Below are 24,305 nucleotides of genomic sequence, written 5' to 3' on the forward strand. Positions count from 1 at the left end.
TACAAAGACAACAAAACCACCCCCCCATCCCCATACCAGGGCTTCTACTAGTGCAACTTGTTCCTCATTTGCCCACAAATTCATATGGATGTGAAAGGACACATCCGATGTACAACTCGGTCCTTCTAAGTCCTCCATCTTGCAGCCAAAAGGAGCAAGCTGTGTCATACTATGTGTACAATGTGGCATAATCTACCCCTCCCAATAGAAAGGAGCAACTTTTGTAATGCTTCAGGGCAAAAGGAGTTATAGGGGTACAGAATTTCTCAGTACTGGTTACTGTACTTGGAACCCCATCCCTCAGGAATTGAGCTCTGTAAAGACAGGACCTTTATTAGATGTATCAGTGCTTCTTGAAGCTGAGACCTACTGAGAACAGTAGGAGGTATAGTCTGAATTTCTGTTGTTCCAAGTGTTAAAGGCGAAGAAGAACTGGCTTTACTCTCCACTTCAGTAACTTTTGTAGCCGATTGCTGAAAAACACTAGGAGACAAGAGGATTGAAGGCGTTACTGTAGTTGTGGTTGTAACAAACTGCGGCGGTGCAACCTGTAAAAGAACAGGAAATTAATAAGCACTGTGTCCAGTAAGAATGAATACTGTTCTAAATGCTGGAGAGACAAGCATAGAAAAAATAAATAAATCGTAGCCACTATTATTCAGACAGATATTGAGAATAGCTGCTCTTAATGAAGAAATATCTACCTATGAAGATTAATGTCAATAGTAGTTATATTTTTAAAAGTTGCAGAAGGTAAGAGTCTTCAGTATTCTGGTATGCAGACTCCTTCCTCCTCATGTGGTTGCTACTTTCCAGATTTTTTGAAACATAACACATACAATAAAACATGAGCTTTTCACCTAGGTAATCAAAGGAGCCTGTAGTTGTTTTGCAGATTATTATTTTCCTTAGGGGTTTACAGAAAGGCTAGTCCTGCTTCCTGCCCCCCCCCATTTCTATGCTCTCCAAATTCACTTATAATTTGAAGTAAAGTATCTCAAAGATATTTAAAATGACTGATGAACTATAATTAAAGCATTGGAGTACAGTGAAATATTCCCATTCTAAGTACATTTTCCCTCGTGGAGAGGGGGAACAGGATTATTTTGAGGACAACCTTCCCACCTCATTCTTCCACAGGTCTGTGTCCATTTCATTACAGAAATCCACACACTGCCCTTACTACTTTTCCTTTTAAACATAAATTGCAAATGTATAGGAATATTATATTTGCATAAAGTGGACATGAATAAGCATGAGCTTTGAGCAACTCTGACATGTCCTAATAACTGCAATTATTATTCAGTAATCTACATCTTGCTCAGGCTTCCAGAATGACCAATATGGTGGAAAAAAAAAATAAATAAACAAGCCAATCTCACTCAAAAGAAAGCAAGACTAAATGTAAAGATGTCTGATACATCAGCAGAAAGAGTTCCCCTTGGATAATCAAAAATCTTCAGAATTAAAAAAACTGCAAAGCCATCTAAAGTTGATGCATATATGGTAACATCAACAACAGTAGAACTAGCAAATTGCTTTTATTATAGTCAAAATTGTGAAGACTTACACCGTGGATTTCAGCTGAAGACAATGCGTTAATGCAGTTTATTACACAACATGCACATGTTCCTTAAAATTCCAAAATCCATGTAAATGCTTTTGTCTACGTAATTATTTACCAACTGCATCATGAATAGACTGTATAGCTTGTCTTGTAGCAGGCCAGTAGCTAAACTGGCATTTTACTTTAAGCAGGACCATTTTCACTGCCTTCACCATCAGATCTGGGCATGCTACTAAAACTGCTTTTATATAGTGCAAGTTGGACAACAATGAAGCAATTTAATAGCGGTTTGAAAAAGGAGAGGGTGAGTAAAGGAAAAGTAGAATTAAATTACAGATGGTATCCTGAAAAGAATACATAACAAGAAGGTAATTAAAAACAATTCTCGAAGACTATTACTATTTTTTTTAAACTGCAGTCTGAAATTTTATATTGACATTATTTTGAACTGTTATTCAAAGACAGTTCTAATAATGTTAAATCGGTATTTAGATCACTAAAACTCGCTGTTAGAAAGTTCTGCAGTAACAAATGCTTGTTATTCTTCCCCTATCTTCCATTTTTTTTTTGCTTGGTATTTTCTTCATAAAATACAAGGTATCTCAGGAAAACTGAAAGAGGCAGTAAGACAAGGATTGCATTTTATGCCTCTGGAGTGCTTAAAGTTGGGCTAAGGCTAATAGACCTTACTGCAATATTATAGTATTAGTACTGCTTGCTTACAAGATTAAAAAAAACAGTTCAAACGGTGCAAACTCAACACACGATTGCAGATCCAAAAAGTTGTTCCCATTTCTGCATTAGCACCAACAATAAGAGGCACTGTACAACAAAAAAGTATACTCATTCATAGCAGTCTACAGAAACTCCCCGTTGCTCCAGAACAGCTTGCTTCTGCTTCATAACAGCGCTTTAAATATGGTCAGTGGGCAATGACTACTTGAGATACCAATGGCTTACCACAGTTTTGCAACCCTCTCTTTTTCTTTTTTTTTAAAAAAAAAACCAACCAGCAAACAATTAGCAGAGGTACTTATTCACTTACTTGACTTGCTTTAGACAAAGCCTTCGGCTGTGGAAATACTTCTGATTCCTTGTTTTGTTGTACAGTCTAAGTTAAAAAGAAAGCATAATTCACAAGTTAGCATTCACAGCTCTATTTCCAGTGATGGTTCTGTTTTTATGAAAGCACACAAATGCAAATTTCAACATATTTTAGATGTGATGCCACCCATTTTGTAAAACTGATATAGTCAATGGGAAGCTGGAAAGAGAGGAGAGATTTGAATTTATGTTTTATGCTTTCAATATTACAGCAAACTTGTAAAGCCATAACAAAACATTTCTGAAGAAAGACGACTACAGTTAAAAAAAAATAATCTAAACTTTAAAACACTGAAACTGGAAGAAAATGCATGCGACAAAGTGAAGAGTTCAGTACCTTGTAATCAGTTTGGTAAATTACCAGGAAGGCTATATTCAGTTTGTTTTTTTTTTTTCCTAGGAGTTTTATCTAATCACCTCCACAAAAATTAAAATGTTTTTTGCTAGAATTTCAGAACTATTTTATACCTTTACAAACATCATCCAGACATTTCTTTAGTCAGATTTCAAGATTGTAATATAATTCAAGTATTATAAAATACTAGAAAACACAATAAAAGCATGTAGATAAGGTACTTGAGTAAACTCCTGTGGCATTCTTCAAAAGGCTTGTCACAGCCATTTGGAGTACCTCTTGGCAACACAGAGCACGGAAAACCTCTTTGCAACAGACAATACTTAGCTTACTTGAACTGCAATGAAAAAGACTCACGGAACTGACAGTCCCTAATGACAAAAAAAAGACTCCTATCTTTATAAAGTCATAACAAGCACAAGACCGAGTTCTTAAAGTCTAATTACACAAGAGCTAAGAAGTCTTTTGCCAGTTTGAGAGTATATTTGGACTATGGAGAATTTTGTCTTATGAAAATAATACACACAGTGGACATGGTAGAAGGAAAAAAAAAAAAAGGCTATAAGACTGGCATATGAAGAGCTAATTCCCAAGGCTATCAAGCAGACATTGAATAAATGCAGTCAAGGGCAGTTATGGAATAACCCAGCCAGCTTTTCTAAATGCTTGAAGATGTCACAATCTTCAGTCAAATCTGTACCAAGGTTTAGTAGCACACGAAGGAAAAACACTGCTCAGAATGTACAGTTCTTCAATACTAGATCAACACAGCAGCTGAATGCTGTACTTGGACCTCCTCCTCCCTCTGCAAAATGGATCAGTCGAAATATCTCAAAAAGATGATCGCTAGTAAAATAATCCTAGCACGTAGCAGCCACAGCCTTCTTGAAAATTTTCAGGAACAGCAGTAGATTAGAAATAGGGTAATTAGAAAGACAGCACAATGAAAACACCCTCATTTCTTAAACAGCCTTCTTAAAAAAGACAGGGATAACTCTTTTGAGGACAGAAAAGCAACACTTGAAAAAATAGAGTATTCTAAAATGACAATTAGGACAAGTTACAGGCTGAAGAGTTGAGCTTTTGATTAGATCTCTACTATGAGTAAGTCATCACCATATTCATAGTAAAGAATAGCAGCTGACCCAGACAGGGCTACCAAAGATCACATTAAAACCCAGTGGCAAGCACTGGGTAATAATAAACTTCAGGAAATTTGTGCAGATGTAGCTCTAAGTAGTTTCGTTTGCTGTTTTTTATTCTTGCATTATTACTCTACCCAAGATGCAAAAAGACACAATCAAACACTGACTTAGTCTGCATAAATGTAAATGAAATAAAATAATAAAGCAATAAAATGAAGAGAAGTCTTTGGATAACCTCAGAGGTGGGCACTACAGAAAGTTACTCCCTTTGGAGAAAAAAACAAATCCAATAACCCAAACTCATTAAAGTCTTTACTACTGAGGTAGGCAATTATACAGCACAGCAACACTAATTGCTAGAAAAGACTTCATAACACAAAGCCACACACATTACCCTTACAGACTAGCAGTGACATTTTCACCTACTGTCTCAAAAGAAATTTACTGCTTCGGCTTATATTAAGGCATAGACAATAGATTCTCCTCCAAGAAATAAAAAAATTAAGAGGTCCTTTGTAAGCAATACTAGCATAAAACAAACCAAAGCAGTCAATTGGACAAAATAAATCAGTTTCCGATCCATTTTACTAAATAACTAACAATATCACAATGTAGTCCACAGGTATCCCCAGCAGAAGGGGGTCAAAACTGAAGGAGTACAAAACATCCAAAGGAAAATAACCAGAAACAGGAAATTTTGTATCTTCAAAGAAGGTACAGGCTAGACTTCAACAGCATCAACTCTCATAACACTGATCAGTCTGTAACCTTCTGTCCCTTCTCAGATCATCACTTCTTAGCAGTATTTTTCTGACACAAGTACAGATGAATTCTTTAGGACTTACTCATCCCCTAACAACACCAGCTTGAAAAACCACCTCCTCTACAGACAGGTCTGTCACTGATAGCAGATGCTAATGATATAAAACTAATGGAACTGGATTTCTAAGTCTGCAATTCAATCAATATCATACACTGGAATTCCTTCATTATTTTTAAAAGGCGAATATATAACAGCACATTTTCCAGGGAAAAATACATGTAGTCTAAAAACAGTCTAAAGTTTCATGGATATAAAAACCCACAGAATACCTGAAGGGGAGAGATTATCTTGCTGTTCAAGGCTGATGGCTTACTGTGAGATTCTTTGAAGCTTTCTGGTGTTGCAAGTTGGCCAACTGAGGCAGAGATGTTTGGTGTTAAGGAAGTCTTAGTAAGAGGCTGCTGTTGCATTTGGTCATGCTGTGGGGTCAACCTGAGTTTCTGGAGAAGATCAACACTTGTATGGCATGTATTTGAGACAGTTCCTGTATTTGTTGATGTCAAGGGTGCTATAAGCTGGCTTTGGCCAGCTGTTAGGTTTTGTGGAGCGTGGTTCACTTCAGATGGCGGCTGATTCACTAGTGGGGATATCTGCTTGGCAGCTTGCTGCATAACTTGCATTATATTGTTGTTTTGTTTTAGGCCAGGAAGCATCTGAGCAGGGGCAACTTCCACTGTCGACGCTGAATTAAGAACAGGGCTTAAGCGAACTGAATAGCTTGAAACATTTTTTATATCAGGCTGGGAAACTGAAGCTGGAGGTATTAGCATAGGTGTTAAACATTCCTGGTGATCCAAAGGATTGGCACTGGTTTTAACGCTGGGACTTTCAGATTTCCCTACTGATTGTTGTATTACTGTTGACTGGTCAAAGGAAAAAGGCAAGAGCAAACTGTGCTGCTCTCTGGCAGAGGTGTCAGCTTGCAACTTCTCCATTCTCTCCAGATTGGGATACGGAGCTGCAGGCTGTTCCTTTGGTACAGAGGTTCCAAACAGTTCCTCCAAAGTCAGATGCTTCTGCCTGGACTGAAATGGCTAGAAAGAAGGGAAAAGGAAGTTTTCAGTTTAGAAATATACATACCACTGTGCATCTCACATGGCCTACTACAATTTCAAGAAAACTATGAAAGACATCTAGGTCAAACACATTTAAAATCCAGTTTGGATACCAAGTGTGCCCTATTTACAGGAATTTTGAAATCAATTTAATTTACAGGGAACATTCTGTCTATGGAAGCTTTTTATCTACAGCCTTCTATCGACAGACTCTGTGCTAGCAGCAAAGAAGGGGGAAGGCTATGGATTCTGTCATTAAGATGGCATCTGCCATCATCAATCAGCCCTAACTACACAAGGCACTTTGGGAGCGGGGGGGGAACAACATACATGTTGAACAAAATCCTCACAGAATTTTTAGAGCTGGAAATAATTAAATGGCCTAAAGACTGGAAAGGAACAGAGAAACCTGAAGGTACACAACTCATCTAGCAATACACGCCTACGAAGTTTTCTCACCCTTTTTAATAACAATGCAATAGCCATTACAATAGGTACAAGAATCAGTATAAACCTAAACATATGCATCTCTCTTTCTCCACCCCCTCTCGAAAAGTGTATGCATATATACACACACAGAGTTACATTTACCATTCCTATAGTCTCTCCCAAAAAAGTACACCTAGCCTACACCACTGACATTGTTAGAAAAATCTGATTTTAAGGATATCATCTTCTTAATATTTTGCTGAAAATATTTTTTAAAAGTGTTTCACTAAGGAGAAAAGAAACAGCTATTAACACCCTTAATCTCAAAATTTTCCTTTTTTATTTTTTTTTTAAAGTTGCACAGGACCAGAAGTTATATAAAACAGCTGGACTGAAATACAACATTCTGTTCAGAAGACTGAATGGCCTGCAGCACAATTCTAGTGTATTCTGACGGTATGTCTAAACAAAGATGCTATTTTACAATGACAACTACTGTACGACGACATTGCTATGCTAGCTCTAATTTTATTAGCACAGATAACAGCAGTGAAGGCATGGCAGAACAGGTAGCATGCACGTAGCCTAACAAAAACCCCCTTGATCTTGAAATTACATTAACTTCTGCGCAGGTTACTAACCTCTACTGCCATTGTGATTCATTTTTAGCTAGCTTAAAGTCAAGCACACTTTCATTTTGCAGCTGAGACATTCTATAGTTTATAAACCTTGTTAATTATGTTAGAACTTCTTCTTAGACAGTTGTTCTTACTTTTTTCCACTGATCTTACTGTTCTGGAAACCTGTCCTTCAACTGTAAAGATTCCATTAAGAGAAAAATCACTATTCCATCTCATTTCAAACTCAGCATTTCACTTCAGTATGATAAACTGACTAGCTCTCCTTTATTAATACAATATTCAAGTAATTAGACAATTACAAAATTCGAGTAATAAACAGAAATCTCTACCATGCTCTGATCCAAGTCAGACTAGCCCCTTACATGTATACAGTCTCAAACATGAAGTTAATTTCCATCCTGAAGTATAAAACACATCTTTTGCCTGTCCCATCTCTGGCTGAGGTATATTTTGAGCGTACCATCAACTCAGTGTGTTATGAAGACCCTTATCAGCAGGGGCTGCAAAAAGGCAACATGATCACGAGTGCTGCTCAAAGGGTTTCTCCAGAAATCATTTCAGACATACTGAAACACGAATAAGCAGCCAGAGCTGGCACTGTAAAGTTTAATTTCAGTGTTCTGGTTCAGTTTTCCCAATCACTGGCACAAAAGCATTTAAGAATACAGCTGATTCTCATTTTGAACTGCCAAGATAAAAAACTTGAACTTCAGAATATCACAGAGAAGACATTTATTTTTATTCCCAAATCTGATATCTTCAGCATGAAATCAAGATACAAGTGCAACATTTTGGAGGGGGTTTTGGAATCTCACTGTACTTATAGATACACTATTTTTTAATTTGACTGATCACCTGTTTCAATTAGATTAAAAAAAAGTATTTTTACAGTTGAAATGGAATGTTTTTCCAGTAGTCTTCTAGTTGTCCAAGCTATTAAAAATGTGATTAAGAACAAACATATTTGTGATATATTTGAACTCAGTTAACTAATTTTACAAAATCATTATCACTTATGTTACCGAATTAATTTTTCCAGTATCTCCGCAGCTATTATTTTAAATAGCTCAACAGAATTAAAAAGATGCCATTTCACCTGTTCTATAAGTCAACTGTTTCCCTTTAATTACTTCAGAGCAATTTGTTAGAATCTTTCCAATTTTTCCTTTACTAGTTATTTGATTTCTGTTCTGCAATTCCATGTGCTGTCAGGTGGGGCACTTCAGCTAATTGTGTACAGTCTACATGGAGTGACCCAAAAAGAAAATATCTTCTTTTAAAATAAAGCCTCAGGCAACCCTACTGCTGGTCTCAAGACCAGGCATGCAGCAAGCAGACCTGGCTGTCACGAGTCAGTCCATCACTTACACAGATCCAAAAGCAGAGGTGCTGCTGAGGGGGCGGATAGCAAATAATCGCAGCAATCTCCCTGCCTCTCATTTTAATTAACTGTTACTATCCCATCCCCTAAAACAGATTTCTGCTGCCCATACCCTAGCCCTAACCTGTACTAGAAATTATTACTGCTACTACAAAGTAAGTATTTTGTTTACAAGTACTAAGTGCAAGATTGCACACATTTTCACAGGGCATTTCATTTTTCAGACACGGTGGTGTATTCTGTCAGAAACACAACAGTAAAGTATGGCAAGGACGGGAGGCAGGCCTTGCAGCTTTCCTCACTGGGGTCTTTTCTGAGGAAAACCTCTACTGACCTTTCCGTGCCCACTGGGTGGCACTGCAAGCAGGCCCAAGTTACTTAGGTGTTACAGGGAATTTAGTTTCTGCAGAATTTTTTTTTTTTTTTGTAAATTTATCTCTAAAAAGTCTTATATGAAGCTACAGCTTCCTTGTGCAGAAATGCTTATGAGAAAATGGAGCCAGATACTGAACTACTGCTACCTATTCCAGCCCCTCCAGTGATGACACTAAGTATTTTCTAGTAAGTTTCCCATGGTTCAAAGACAACATTGACATGAAGCAGAGGTTATTTCCACTAGCATTTTTACTGTGGTTTAAACTTTAATCACAGTAGTAACACTGAACTTTAGAATTTATAGATACTTGGATACATGCTGATTCAACATGTTGTATCTAACACTTACCTGAAGCAGATCTCAACACTCATATTATTACAATTTGAGCAACATCCCTCCCCAACAACACTGTTGTGTTTTTTTTTTTTTGGTGTGTTTGTGTGGTTTTTTTGTGTGCTTGGGGTTTTTTTTGTTTTGTTTGTTTGTTTTTACAACATTTTCCTTCCTGCAGAGGAAGGAATATACTGTTAAAGAGTTCTTAATGTAGGGGGAAAAAAAAAAATGCAAACAATACTCCTCCTCCACCCCCAACAAAACAAAAAAATCCCAAAGCAAACCAACACAAAACCACACACACACACTTTTTCTACAATCTAAATATGAAGGAATCGGGCAAGCTGATGGTTATCATTACCAAACAGTTATACAAGCAGACGGTCAATACAAGTTACAGAAGTGTGGGAGAAGACAGGTAAACACACTTGCAGTTACACCAAAGAGAATTCGGTGCTGCCATAACCAAAATGCTTTCCATTTCTTGGCTGGCAATTCACTGTTGATTTAAGTTAGCAGGGCTGTAGCTGTGAAGGCAGCACAGATAACCCTTAAGTAAATGTCTCAGATATGAGAAAACAGGGCTTGAGTTCATGTGTGAAAGACTGCAACAACATGTACAGCTAATTGATGCCATATTCAGTCCAATAATGTGGCACAGGTAATTTTTTCTTGCTTCCTGGCACTGCGAGTCATCCTGCACATTCCAATGGAATGCCTTCTTCCAGAATCCAAGTTAACTCATCTAAACATACTTGGATATTCACAGTAGTGTCGACATATTTTTAAATGTCAAGTCAGAAGACAGAACTTAGGATCCTAAAAGTCTTCTAGTTTATTTATAGCAATAATACATTCAGTAGACAACACTGCAGGCATTCTAAGAAAAAGGTATTTTGGTACCAATACAAAGTACTAAATGGAAAAAAAAAATAGCACCTTATTTAGGGTTGGATGAAACATACCTGCTCTTGCACTTGTAATGAAGTTTTTTGTTCTGAAGGCTCTGTACTTTCTGGCTTTGGAGGATTTGCATTTTGTTGCATTCCAGAACTCGATATAATACTTAAGTCACTAATCTGATTCTGGAGGTGGGGGGAGGGAAAAAAAAAGATAAAAATTAACACAAATACATGAGTTTAAGTCTACATTTGCCCACTACTACAATCCTGTTTACATGGCTCTTTGACTGAAATACAGATGATGTACAGAGTACCGATTTTTGTAAGACACTGAGGAATTCACAAATTTTAGGAAATAAAAATCATATCAAAACATCCACCGTCTGGTATGTAGTCATGAAGCTTTTACTTGTTATGAGAGAGAGAGAGAGAGAGAGAGAGAGAGAGAGAGAGAGAAGTGGCTTCATACCTTTTTCACCAAGAAAATTATTAAAAAAAAAAGGCAGGCTTTTCACATTCTTTATCTGTGTTAGCTGCTAACGACGAAGTTTGCTATACTTCATTAAACCAAGAACCCAAACTAGAAGCAGCTTAGAAGAAAAATCCTGTCAGAAATCATTCTAAGTGGTTGGAAAGAGAGCTTGTCAGCAGCTTATTTCCACCAGATTTAATTAGCCATGCCATATATTTTGAGAAGGTGTTAATTTGATTTTCTGTGAACAAGACAAAACCAGACAAGCGAGTTGCATTATAACAGACAGTATATGTTTACAGACTGAGTTGACTTTCATCTTCAATAAATATATACATAAATGAATATAGAAATTGTATGACAGTTTAAATCATCAGTGAAAAAAACCAAACTGTAGAAGAGTCTAGCTTTCAATAAGTAAACTACACCTTATGCATATGATATAGCTGAACATTAGCACAACACGTGATGATTGCTCTGGTGACTTACCTACAGCAGCAAAATATGGGTTCAACTTTTTAGAAACTTTTTAACTTAAAACAATCTGAGCTTTATTATTCTTTTGTTTTCAATTTCTAATTGAAAGTAATAAATACAAAATCAAGACTATGTACTGTGATTTAGGGACAGAAGCAAGAAGCAACTTCTCTCATCCTTCCAACTTTTAGCTACTAACTTGAAGGTCAAAACTCTTTGTGCCTGAAACGCTGTATGCCTTGTGGTTACAAAAATCAGATAAAGCATGGTTTTCTCTTCTCTAGAGAATGAGCTGCAGTATGTTTCCATGCTCATACTGAAACACACACAAAACACTGCACTAAAAAAAGCATCCATTCACTTCATAAAAAAAACCACCTCAGAATTCATTCATTTTCACATATGGACTTGATGTAGTGAGTACTTCAAGGATTAAGCTGATTTGGAATCCTAGATTAAATCACTCAGACCTTCATAAATCTCTCTTTCACTCTCTCTGCCCCCTTCTCATGCTGACACTCTGCCAATCTCATGTGCGCTGCACACAAGGATTACTGTATGATCCATCTGGAATATACCAGGCAGATAAGTACTTTCTGCCCCTAAATACAAATTCATGCATAATTACTGTGTGTCATAAAATAATTTTTAAAAAAAATTAAGACAGGAAAGGTCTCTCTAAAAGCCACCTTCAAAACCAGTTGGTTACTTAATCATGTTAACATTGACATACCTTGGCTACAAGGAGTTCCAAAATTAACGTGCCAGAAGTTTGTTGCTAAAGCTGAGGTGGTCAACAGAACATTCTCCAAAGAAGTTTGCTTGAAATGTGACCAACATTTCTCAATTCTGTTTATCTGGCAACTTCTACATAACAATTATAGCGGGCTACGGGACTATGTTGAACAGATTCAGTTTACAGTTCACACACACAAAAAGGAAACCAATTATTCTAGTTTCACTCGTTTTCTAAAAGCATCAAGAAATACACCCCTCCACCACCACCACCAAATCAAGATCAAGACACAAAAACCCCAATTATGTCATAGCTCTACCATAGTCCACGCCCTGCATATTTCCTTATTGTATTACAGGCACCACAAATGTCAACTGTCTACCACAAAATCTGCAGACCACTGCCTGTTTTTCAGTACTTTACTTGTCTACAGAGCTTCATCCATGATGCTTGGGAACTTTGTTTCTAGAAAAAGCTTTTCAGTACTCTTACACGAAAAAGATCTGAAAATTAGGAGAGGAGTAATTCTTAAGATCCCTCTGTTGGAAATGTATATTATCCAATACTGCAAGGACAAAGAGGGAGAAAGGCTTCATCACCACCCTAAGAGGGCACCACCAAAACAGTGAGTTCTTGTGGTATGTGTTTTTTTGTTTTGCTTTTTCTTCCCAAAAAGCCTTGAATTTCTTCAAATCCATCTCAACTGATACAACATTGAAAGATGAGTCATTCGGATTTTGAGGTTTCTTTTGTGCTCTCACAAAAGCTTCTAATTACACAATGCTGGCCTTCATACAAAGACACCTTCTCCCCAAACAGCACTGATGCTCAGAGAATCAGAAACAATTTTTTTTTTAATCTGTATTTAAAGCATTGAAAAAAACACATTACTGATTTTCAGAAACTAGTATCTAGCCTGGGTCAAATATACTGCATGGTTTGTCCCCTTCTGACATAGATTGAGGGCAGGTGAAAGTGACAAATTAAGTTGGCTCATATATGGCTTAATTCACATGTTCATTCTTTTCTCCTCATCCCACATTGTACTGTAACAATCTAGAATCCTACAAAGACTCAAATTCCAAGTACTCAAAGGAACTGTGCTGCACAAGCAACTCTGGGAAGGAATCAAGCACTGTACTAATGTGCTAACTCTTCTCCCACCAGTACGGCCACAAAAACAATGTTATACATTACTTTACTATTGCACATTCTTGCATTATTATACTTGGAGAGAGGTGTGTTCAGAATCTTTGTTTTCTTTTTTGGATGTCCTACATATTCCCCTTATATTTGTCCTGCATGTACGAATTTGGTCCTCAGGAGTACATAAAATAATTCTTTCCTAAGAGAACTAATATTGTCCTTCATCATGTGAACTTGTGAATTCAGCACTGGCAAAAGATACCAGACTCATCCTTCTAAAATCAATTAATTTATTAGACACATAGCCACACAGACAGGACAGAAGTAGTAAACTGGGGAACAGAAGGATAGGGGAACAGTATTGTTATACTTATTCTACAGCTATTAAAAATATGCTTCATAGAGTCTGTACTGAATGACTAAATCTCTAATACCACAAGACGTCTTTTGAGACTAAGAAGAGACAGATGCTGCTGGGTACAATTTTTACTTGCTATTCCCAGAGACAAAATTTTCTCACAGCAGGAGAAATCGTTGCAAAATACGTCTATCAAGCTACATTTCAAGTTGGATCACATGATCAGTATTCAACCTATCTTGCCTGAATTCAGAGACTCTCTCCTAGTATAGCGTACTTGAGGGAGGGAACAAGACATCAGTCTGAAAACAAAGCTGCTGAAACAATGGCAGAGAATGCTTGCTCTTTAAACAAAACACTGCTGATGTGTTAAAAACTAGATTCCAGATAGGCTTTCTTAAAAATGAAAAATAATGAAAAATTAGGCAAAATGCTGCCCATTAAGGTAATAATTACAGAAATAAAACACGAATTCTTGCCACATGCAAGACAAATTTTTCCTCACACCACCCCTTCTCTCTAAGTCATTGTACATCTGTGCTTGTATCAGAACCATGGGATAGTTCACAAAATTTCTGGGCTTCCGTTACATTATTCAACATGCCAAAGCCTTTTAGCGTTCAGCTCAATGAATGCTCTTGATTATGGCATGAATCATAGCAGATCTCCTCCACTGACTTTCAGTACACAGAAAAAACCTGAAAAACCAAAGTATCAGCCACTAAAAGGAATATTTACAATAATGGAACTTCAAGATCACAAAACAGACCTGTTCAGTGGTACCACCTTCTACAGCGTTTACATATATACCTATTTGTTCATGTTTCCTTTGACAATGATCTCACAAAACAAGACAGTAGATGAGTACTGAGATTAAGCAGCCCATGCAGATGTTTTAGAAATATATTTTGTTGTGTCTGCGTCTCCAGGTATCTGTTTTTGAAATTGTATTTCCCACCCCCTCAGAAGCTAGCAATTCAAACATAAGAATATACAGGCCCATTAAATTATGGATTAGTGGCACTACTTTGCAATTTTGGGTTACAGTGTATTGCACAGGCCAATTTAGTATGTAAGAATTACTCTCTATCATCTCTCTCTCAGAAATCACAGGGCATGCTGTTTTAGTGGACTCCATATGATGCCTTAAGCCCCTTATTCAGAAGTACTGTTTTTATTTGTTCATAAATTAGGGAAGAAAAAAGAAAAAAAAAAAAAAAAAAAGACAAAGACATTTCCTTACTCGTTCATATTCATCCTTAGCTTTACTAAGCATTTCCAGGATGTCAATGGTCCTGTTTTCATTGCAGTCATTGGTTCTGCTGGGACTTTTTCTGTCCTGGGAAACCTGCTGCGATCTCTGAGCTTCTTGTTCTACCACTCTGTAACAGGGAAGGAGAAACAGATTTTAAAATTTTATCTAGAGTTAACATCTTGCAAAAAGAATTAAAGAAAAATGTACTCCCAGCAAATTAACACATTTTGTTCTGCCTGAATAAAAACCTAAAACACATGGTTGACCAAAGTTACACAAATTTTCATTTGCTACAAGGTTTATACAAGTCAAATTGTCAAATGGTCTGTACGATTTATCTCCAATCCAAACAGCACTGGTCTGCCTACAGTAAACACTACTTCTGTACAACTGACATGTTTAGATATTTTTACAATAAAGTATGTGGACATCCAAGCACGTGATATACAAAGAGCATATGCATTATACCATAGACTGAGTAAAATACATTTTTTACTCTTTACTTCCTAACATGATTTTTTCCCATGTTTAGCCAAACCAAGCCTTCTTATTCAACAAAATCAATTACAAAAAAGTTCTAATTTAGGATGAGGCCTACTATTATACAACAAAACAAAGACAGTCGGAAAGAAGAGAGCTGGCTCATACCAGATGTTGCTGGAGTCAGTCTGCAAAGAGGCATACAGCAAGTTACCCCTTACTCCCCCACTTAAGGCTCTGGAAAGAATGGCAAACCATTGTCTTCTCTAGCTGCCCTGTAGTCATTTCAATTACCTGCAGGACTACAACATGTCTTTTCCTCTGGCCTTTGGTGCCTATGGTTCTTTCACCACTTCTACTCCACCCCTACCCACCTCAAGTACCCAAAAAAATTTCAGTTTAAAAGATGGTTATTATATGGAAGAAGATATGTACCTGGCACCTTTCATTAATAAAAGCAAAGGTAGCATATACTTCTACTCCTAATCCATAAGCAGTTCACAAGACATACATGGCTGTGCAACATGCTAAAGCTTATCCTCTTGAAATAAACACACACCAGCCTGTAATCCCTTCTTTTTTAAGCCTACATTAATCAAATACGTTAAGAAAAAACAAGTGCTGTAAACAGGGCAGAGCTCTGGAACTGGCATGTCACTTGAGAACTCTCATGCTGTGGAACTGATGGCTGATGGGAGAGCCAAGAGGTGCCATCACAACAATCACAGAAAACGTCAATCATTCCAGCCTCCAGTTTCTTTGGGTCAGTTAGGATTCAGGACAAACTCTACATTGTAAAGACTGTAATTACATATTTATATGCACCTCTATGTTGCCATTTCTGAGGGGGGAAAAAAATAGTTCAAGTCTTTGAAGTTTCTTTCCAGTTTTCTAGCAACCAAACTTTTTTACTGCACTGGAGTTTAGCTGTGTTTATTTGAGAAGGGTTAGATTTGGCATTTAACAATTCAATGTTGCCTTCAAAATTACTTTGAAAATTTTTAATCATACAAGCAGCTTATTTAACCAGCTTCTAGTTATTAGTACAGCTTTCTCTGTAAGCAAGCATTCACCTGTAAACGTAACTCAGAATAGGGAGGCCAATCTACACTCTGTCTGACAATTTCTAAGAACTGCAGCATTTGCTTGTTTGGATGAAGCAGCTCAATACTGTACAAATGTTTCTATGGTGACACCCTGAGAGAACATTTTGTTCTAGCACCCCACATGGTCATACAGTCCTGACTTAGGACCTGCCTAAACGCAACTCCAAAACTAGGGATGAGAAAGGGCAAGGTAAAAGAACCGGAATACTTTGCTGAGATTTTAAGTGTCAGCATAATTGTGTCAGAAAAAAATAAATACTTCAGTTAAAGGGAAAATTCTGGACAGCTGAAGTTATGCACATGCTGCCTGATAGATGAAGTAAAAGCTTCACTCTTGAGAACCTAGTTGGACCAGAAGGTTTCAGTAAAACATCTTCCCATTAAAACAGTACTAATTGGCTTCACAGCAAAACATCTTCAAGGAGTGCCTCCATTTCACAGAAGCGTTTCACAAAGATTTTTGAAAAACATTTAGTAATATTTTTCTATTGTCCGTTATAATGTGTTTGTTACCTTTTTAAACTTTACTTTTTTTTGAAGAATAACAAATTATCTTCTCATACAGGTAATTGTCTAATAGCTCTTCTTCCATCTTCTGACTTGTGCGGGTTACATTCAGATCGTGGTGATGGGGTAAATATGAAACAGTATGCCCCCAAAACTCTCTCAGACACTCTGCCACTTCAAGCTTGCTGCCTGAATCTCAGAAACCAGTTTGGGTCTGACTGCTGAAACAGGGTTAGGCCAGCTTATAAACTAACCTAAAAATAAAAAACCCTACAAATTTATATGTCAGAACGCAGCAGTTTCACAAAGATTTGAGAAACCCTAGTTTGTGTCCTACTTCTTCTAGAAAGTTCATCCCTCAAGCAATCATCTTGATTTAACTTGACTCAAATTAATTCCTTCTAAACTTAAGAGTTTGAGGACTCCCAGAAAATTTTTTCATTTCAGAAAATTCTAAAATTCATTTTAAAAAAAGGACAAAAGTTCTATAAATCAAATACCTTTGCTGGGGAAAAAAAAAAAAGTCAACTAGTGGAAATCTGTACACTGAGCATGCTCTGTATGCAATCCAGATTAAATCTTTTTTAAGCAAGGCCTGCTGTTTCTTTCCATTATATCAGATAGCGGACGAGGCACACATTCCTTCGGGGACAGAGTAGCTACTGTGACAGTTTGTTTAAAGATATCTGCAGTTATAGCATTGAAAATATACCTGGCACAACCTCACAGGGTGGGGGGGCAGGCAGCAGGGAGAGAGAGAGAGAACGTGAGAAGTGAAGGCAATGATTACAAAGCCTACAAACACTAATTTAGTTTTCTTTTGAAAGATAAGCCACCAAAATATAAATGGATGGCCTGCAATCTTGTTAAGTCAGTCTGGCACAATAAGGTCAAGTCAAACAGCAAGAAAGAGAATGCAAATCTCCTTGAAACCTTTTATGGTTATGTCTTTGAAGCTCTAAGATACTCTAAAGGCAGTACCCTTTCCCATCAGTGACAAAAAAGCCTCACTTAAACTAAAGGGTGTAAATCCACATTTCCACCCAAGACAAAGACAAAAAAACTGTAGGACAAAATTAATACTCTTAGAAGACAATGTAAATATTTATTTCAAAATATACTGAACAAAGTCTGATAGAATCTGCTACCATGTGCTAAAATGCAGTCTTCCTTCTCTAAGATTCAGGTGTGTGTTTTTTTTTTTTTTTTAAAAGAGTGCATTTTAAACTTTTCTTAAATACACCTTTCATCCCAGGATGAAATAATTCCTGCAGTTTCAGCCTCCTTCGTATAGAGAAGCACACAGAAGTATCAGCATTTTTACTTTTCTTCCGACTGCCTTCAGCCCATTTTGGGGGAGAGAAAGCTTGATGTTTGTGGAAACAGATGTCAGCAAAATACTACCAATCCGCTTTTCATTAAGTTGTAACAACAGTCTCAGAAGTGCAGCTTTTCCATCCTACAGTAACGTGCAACTAGAATGCCTTCCTTTCGTTTTCCCTAATATGAATCTTTAGCTACTCAGAAGCTATAAGGCATTTGGTACCAAATGAAGCGTGATTTTATTAAACAGTGCTTTTGCAACAAATATAAGTAAATATACTTACACTAAATACATTTCTCAGTATAGACATGGCTTCTCCCAATACTTTTGTTATCCCCAAACCAACAGACAATTTTAAAGGGAAAAAGAACTAGAAGTATTCAGACATTCCATAATCTAATAATGAAGAAACACTTTATGACAAAAGGCACTCAGGTAATTAAAGACTTAGCATTAGTGAAAGCTTACTAGCAGCACTTAGGCTAGCAAAGATCACTTACACCTTTTTTGACCAAGTTAATGGCAGCAAACACTAAAAAAGTCATACTAAAGTGAGGTCCTAGCCAGCTCAGCAAAATTTAACTGTCTGTATTCTGTCAATATCCAACCAATAATCTTTTTATGTACACATTTGATGATTTCTCTAGATCCACTTGCCTAAGTTTGAAGTGACAAAGCTCAATACATGTTCCCCAAAGCCTACTTGATGCCTTAATTTCAGTTTCAGAAGTTTCAGAAATGCACGGATTTCAGTTCAAAGATACTTTTAATCCACAATCATTCCAACATCTACCACAAAAAAATCCAACATTTAAAAAATACATTTCAGCTTTTCGACCTTCCAAAATAATTTGTAATCTCAGAAACTTTCTAGGGTGCTGAGATGCTACAGTCACAAGAGCCTGTGAGTATCTGCACCCTAAACACAGGTGAAGCAATAACGCCAACTTTGGCACATTCTGCCTCTGTATGTCAATAAAGCTGCAATACAGGCATCAGGGACCCAAGAACAGGCAGGCTACAGTAGTTTACAAAGGAGATGACGATAAAGCTTAGACTATTCCCAGACTGACTTCAAATGAACCTGCTGGGTTACAGTTATTTCCAGAATATTACAGAACCCAGCAAAAACGGTAGATGTGCTTTGTGGACTGCTGTGCTACGGCTAGACTGCTCTGTTACCTGATTACACTTTTAAAGATCCCAGAAGTATCTATAGCCCATGATTTGTGCTACAATGACAAGATTAGTTCCATACCAAATGAACTCAAGTTTTGCTATATGACACTTAGACCTGCAGTGTAGCTGTGCATGACAGAATAAGAATATGGTAGAGTTTGAAGGATTCAGCTCTCTCTCCCACCTCAAACATTAATCATGGTTTTAAATTAAAAGGTGAATTAAAAAGAGAAAGCCATGCCCTTCTGACCTTCTGTTTATAAAGAAGAGAGCAATAGACATTTTGTTATTTGTTTTGGTAACAATTTTTGAGAGTCAGTTTCACATAATTGTTTTTGATTAACCTTTATAATTAATCCTTATATTTGGACAAGCCAAAAAACAGCAAAAAGTCCAACACAGGTGGGAAGGAAAAAAAAAACAAACCACCAAAACCCAAAAATCCAACCCAAAACAGAAGTGGGAAATGGTATAGGGTTACCAGGATGAAAGAAAAAAATAAGAATTTAGGAAGAGATCTTGATATCAAAGTCTGTCATTTGTGTTGCCTTACATTGCTTCTGTGGGGAAAACTTCTGTGAGGAAAAGCCAAAATAACCGAAAACAAAAACCCCAGACCAAGAAATTAGAATTCAGCTTAAAATGTCTACACTATGGCTAGTTTCCATACAATTAAAATTTGCCAGTCTTCAAGATGTCCTGACCTGCAAGACACAACACGCTGATTAAGGCATGCAACAGAAAAGAAAGTTCAGGAAAGCAGCATGATAATGAAGAAAGGCAAAGCAGAGAACAATGGATAAGAAGATATCCTGTGCAGTACATCTGCATTTTGCAATTTTTAGTTTTTGCTAGGGTAACTATCCTGTCACACCATTCAGGCTCCTTCCTTTCAAAAGGACACTGAAGATTCGATTTGCTTAGGTTAATTCTCACCCTTTTCTATCAGTAAAAAGTCTTGGCTTAACCCACAAGGAACCCCATCTGAAGAGCAGAAAGGTGCAAGAATACCCTGCAATCACCACAGGTTTTAAAGACTTTATGCCACACTGCCAACTCAACCAGTTCCAGCCTTCTTTGACCTCTGCTGTTCACTCAAACTTCTGTACTCCAGTCTGAAGCCCTCCTCAGCTGTGGCAGTGCAACCATCTACAGTACAGATAGACTAACTGCACTGCTACAGTGACAGCAGCTTAACTAACAAATCCACATTACTGCAGGTTTCTTTACACTGAGATCACTTCAGAAATTCTCCTGCTGCATGACTTCTCTAGGAGCCCTTGGAACTACAAAATAACAGCAAGTGACATGGCAGCTTTATAAACCAACTTTATCTCCAGTGGGGGAATAAATAAATCAAACAGTCCAGAATGCAGCAACAAGCTCCTATTATTTCATAGTTTTGCTTACTCTCCTAACATCACTTTAATTCTATAAGATCCCACTTACTTCTCCCATTATTCTCCAATCTCTTCACTTTAGTCAGGAATAATAATTAAGCCTTAAAAAAACCAACCAAACCAACCACAAACAAACAAAAAAACCCCACAAACCCAAACTAAAACAGCCCACCATCAAACAAACCACAAAACCAACCCCAAAAATGTGGCCATCATTTATTTGATTACAATTTCTGCATCAGAGGATCTTCTACTTTGTACAGCGATGCTCGCAAAATATAAAATAATGAACAGTGTTCATACTTGCTTTCTTTGGAGAATGCCAACTAATACTTCAACTGATTTTTTTACCACTTAATTGAAAATTTTAATGCTGCAGTTTTTTTTAAAAACCAAAACCAACCTTTTGATTACTAAAAAACCTGGTAGCAGCAAGAACACTGTATTTTTCTATTTAAGGAGAATGAGAAAAAAACAAAACACATTTAATAGGTTCAATTTTTTTTCTTCTATATTGCATAAAAGAATTATAGAATAATAAGAGCATGGTACTTACTTAGCCATGAGTTTTGCTATTCGATGACAGTCATTCTTGTCATAAAACCAGATACTGTAAATTGACACTTGAAAATAAGGAGACAAAAAAAAGCACGTCAGACAAAGGTTTACCAAAAAAGAAATCAAACCAATAGGAAAAAAGCAAAACACCAGTCCCTCACATCTGCAACACACGAATTACCATCAATTTCCACTCAAATATTCTGTGTGACCGACTACGACTTATAATCAGAAATAGCACATGTGCAAACACAAATACAACTTCAGTCAGATTAAAGGCAAGAACTACAAAATGTTGATCCTGTTTGTAAATAAAAGTGCAGGAAAATGAACTTTTAACTACCAGATGCCTTCTCACTACAGTTCCAACCTTCTGTTTTGAATTACTGACTTTACCATTTAAAACAAGGCTAAAGAATATCCTTTTTTTTTTTAAACACTCATTTTTAAATTTGTCAATTTTTGAAGCTCAACAAAAATATTACAGTTCGAATTACAGTATGACAGTTCAGTCAGAGGCTCTCTGGAAGGTGCCCTCTCCAAATTCTTTTCGTAAGAGAAGTAATTGTATAGGAAGGAAGCAGTACCAAAGCTCCAACCCCTATGGTCATACTCATGGAGCAGCTTAAAACTAGATTCATACTGAACCTTACTCTTTGAAGGTAGCAAAGACAAACCAATGAGGGCAAAAGGGTTCCAGCTCAGCAAGATGCTAAGCCCCATTCGGGCTTTCAGAATAAGTAAAATTCCACTGAAAGTTGGCAGAGTTGAAGCCTGATCACTGAGCTGAAAGATACTCCATCAGAGGGGGAAACTTCGTCAGTAGCACCATGCACTACTTCTTCATCAGCAGACCCACTTCAAAGGGGCCATTTTTATCCATGCACATACTCATCTCCTCACTGTCTCCACAGTTGTGCCAACACAACAAATCTGCAGAACTCTTTTCATAATTGTATTTAATCCAACCCACAAAGCAAATTATTTTGAATCTCTGTTTACATATGAAGTTTGTCAATGTATACCGTGCAAGTACAAAGGCAATTGGACACTTTGTTATCTGTTACCATGAAAATATTTTCATTTCTCAAAAGACACTTTTAGCCTTTTAAAACTCATCTTTATACTGCAGTTCACACCAATGTTTTTATGAAGCTGAAATCACTAACTGATAATAAAAATATGACTTAAAATGAAGGAATATACAACCTTTTCCAGCCAGATGTAGATTTTTATTTCAAAGTGACATTCTTCCTGCCCTCCCCCCGCCACCCCACAAAAAAAAACTGTTTTTCCTCCTCAAAACCCTCAAAAATCTCAACCAAAGCCCACTCAAAATTATTTCAAGCTATGGAAAAGAGGGCAATTATTTACCAAACTTTTTTTCTAGACCTTCCAGTTATCCTAGGCTTACTATGTTGGACCAAAACCCTCAAAAAGTCATGCCCACACCTCATTTCTATAACAGTGTCGTAAGACAAACTTAAGTTCTACTTTGCTTATTATTTTTTTTTTTAATTTTATTAACAACTATATTCATTTGGGTGTTTGTTTCCTTAGAAGTTACAGCTTGAGTAATAGACAACAAAGCTTTTCAAGTCACAAAGAAAGAAATCAATACAGCACAATTTAAGAAACCTTCTTCTTACATAAGCTAATTAAAAAAAATTTCATCTATGTAGCCAATGCTTATGAAATATTTACTAACATTTACAGCTTAATACAACTGGATTGTCTACTGCATAGAAACCTGAAAATGTTTCCAGTTTGAGCTACTTCTTTAGTCATGCAGCATACTTTTAACACTGAAGGAAAGAAAAAAACCCTGACTTCAGTATCAGACAAACTGCCAAGAGAAGAAAGCTTCAAAAGCATACTTGCTGAAGAAATGAAGATAAGGAACCTATAATGATATCTTAATGGGACAAATGATAACAGTCACGCTCAGTTCTGCCAGAAACAGGCCTACGCAAGACCAGAAGTAGATCCAAATCGCACTTTGCTGTAGAGAGTTATCAGGCTTTTTTCTACTTTGTACTACTGGCAAGCAATCATAGAGAGTCACTACAAAACATTATTACAAAGATGTAGAGCAGATTATGAACAAGTAAACTTGGGTATTAACCTAGATACGGTCCAACAGGCTGGAATGTTTACCTTCCTCTTTTCAAAAGAGGACTCATTTATACTATCAGTTCAGCTCTTGCCCTAGAAGTATGTGTGTGTATCCCAACTGCATTACTATATTTATTTCTTACATGCATGCAACTTCAGCTATGAACATCCTTTTATCACAAACAGTTAGTACTTACCAGTTCTTTTCAAATCTGTGATCTTTTTACTACATCAGCATAAACATTAGCTGAACATTCATATGTCTAATGGCATATCTTTCTACTGCAGTTCTTAACAGCTTCATCCAACAGAAGTCACTAAATTAAGTGACTCCTTTTTCCATCTAGTTCAATGCTTTCTATCCAGCTTTTCTACACTGAATGCTGGGCAGCATCTTCAGTAATCCAGCAGAAACAGTTTGTAATCATCATCAGCAATATCTTTCAGTTGGATTCACACTACATTCTGACACACACAAAGTTATGAGTAACCCATATCAGACAAGTCAGATTTCATAAAATTAAAAGAAGTCATCAGTTATCTTCCTCTACATTCTTCTGACATACATCACTTTTATTAGAAACACTGACCCACAAATATTTATCTAAACACATAACATGCAGCTTCTCTCCAAACTTGACTGGATCAATTGTTAAAACTTGATTGAAACTGCTATGGGAAAACGAAGAGATTTTGCGAAAACAGAAGCATTATGAAAATCTTCCTGCTCAAGCCTAACAGCTGGATGACACCAAAAGGAAAGTCTTGGTCTCTTCTACATTGTACTCCCATTGCTTCACGGAGCAGCCACCCTACTGTTCCAATGCTGCCCAGTTAGCAGATCTGAATTAAGAGCAGGGATAGCAAGTGTGCAAGTGAGACAGAGACCTCACTCTTTGGCAACATCAAATGAAGTTGCATACCAAAGCTGTAGTTTCACTTCAGTTCTCATTTTAGGTAAGCAGAAAGAAGCAGTGTTACCAGCCTTACATTCCCACAACTTTGCTGTTAACTCATTCTACCCAATTTCACCCTTTTCCCTTATGTCAGCTGGATACATTTTAGTCCAGACCAGTTCCTT

The 24,305-nt window shown here is 37.0% G+C and overlaps 1 protein-coding gene across 1 annotated transcript in view; it reads right to left on the reverse strand.

Moving 5' to 3' along the window:
- DCP1A (decapping mRNA 1A) overlaps window positions 1-24,305 on the reverse strand; it is a 34,769-nt gene that overhangs the window by 1,408 nt on the left and 9,056 nt on the right. The window contains exons 5-10 of the mRNA XM_009710484.1: window positions 21,108-21,174; window positions 14,544-14,682; window positions 10,175-10,294; window positions 5,264-6,028; window positions 2,613-2,678; window positions 330-548 (exon numbers count right to left, since the gene is read on the reverse strand). Of these exons, the coding sequence (XP_009708786.1) occupies window positions 330-548; window positions 2,613-2,678; window positions 5,264-6,028; window positions 10,175-10,294; window positions 14,544-14,682; window positions 21,108-21,174 (1,376 nt within the window). The remainder of the gene's footprint in view (window positions 1-329; window positions 549-2,612; window positions 2,679-5,263; window positions 6,029-10,174; window positions 10,295-14,543; window positions 14,683-21,107; window positions 21,175-24,305) is intronic.

The sequence above is a fragment of the Cariama cristata genome, unplaced genomic scaffold (assembly GCF_000690535.1).
Source record: "Cariama cristata isolate BGI_N322 unplaced genomic scaffold, ASM69053v1 scaffold30591, whole genome shotgun sequence".
Lineage (NCBI taxonomy): Eukaryota > Metazoa > Chordata > Aves > Cariamiformes > Cariamidae > Cariama > Cariama cristata.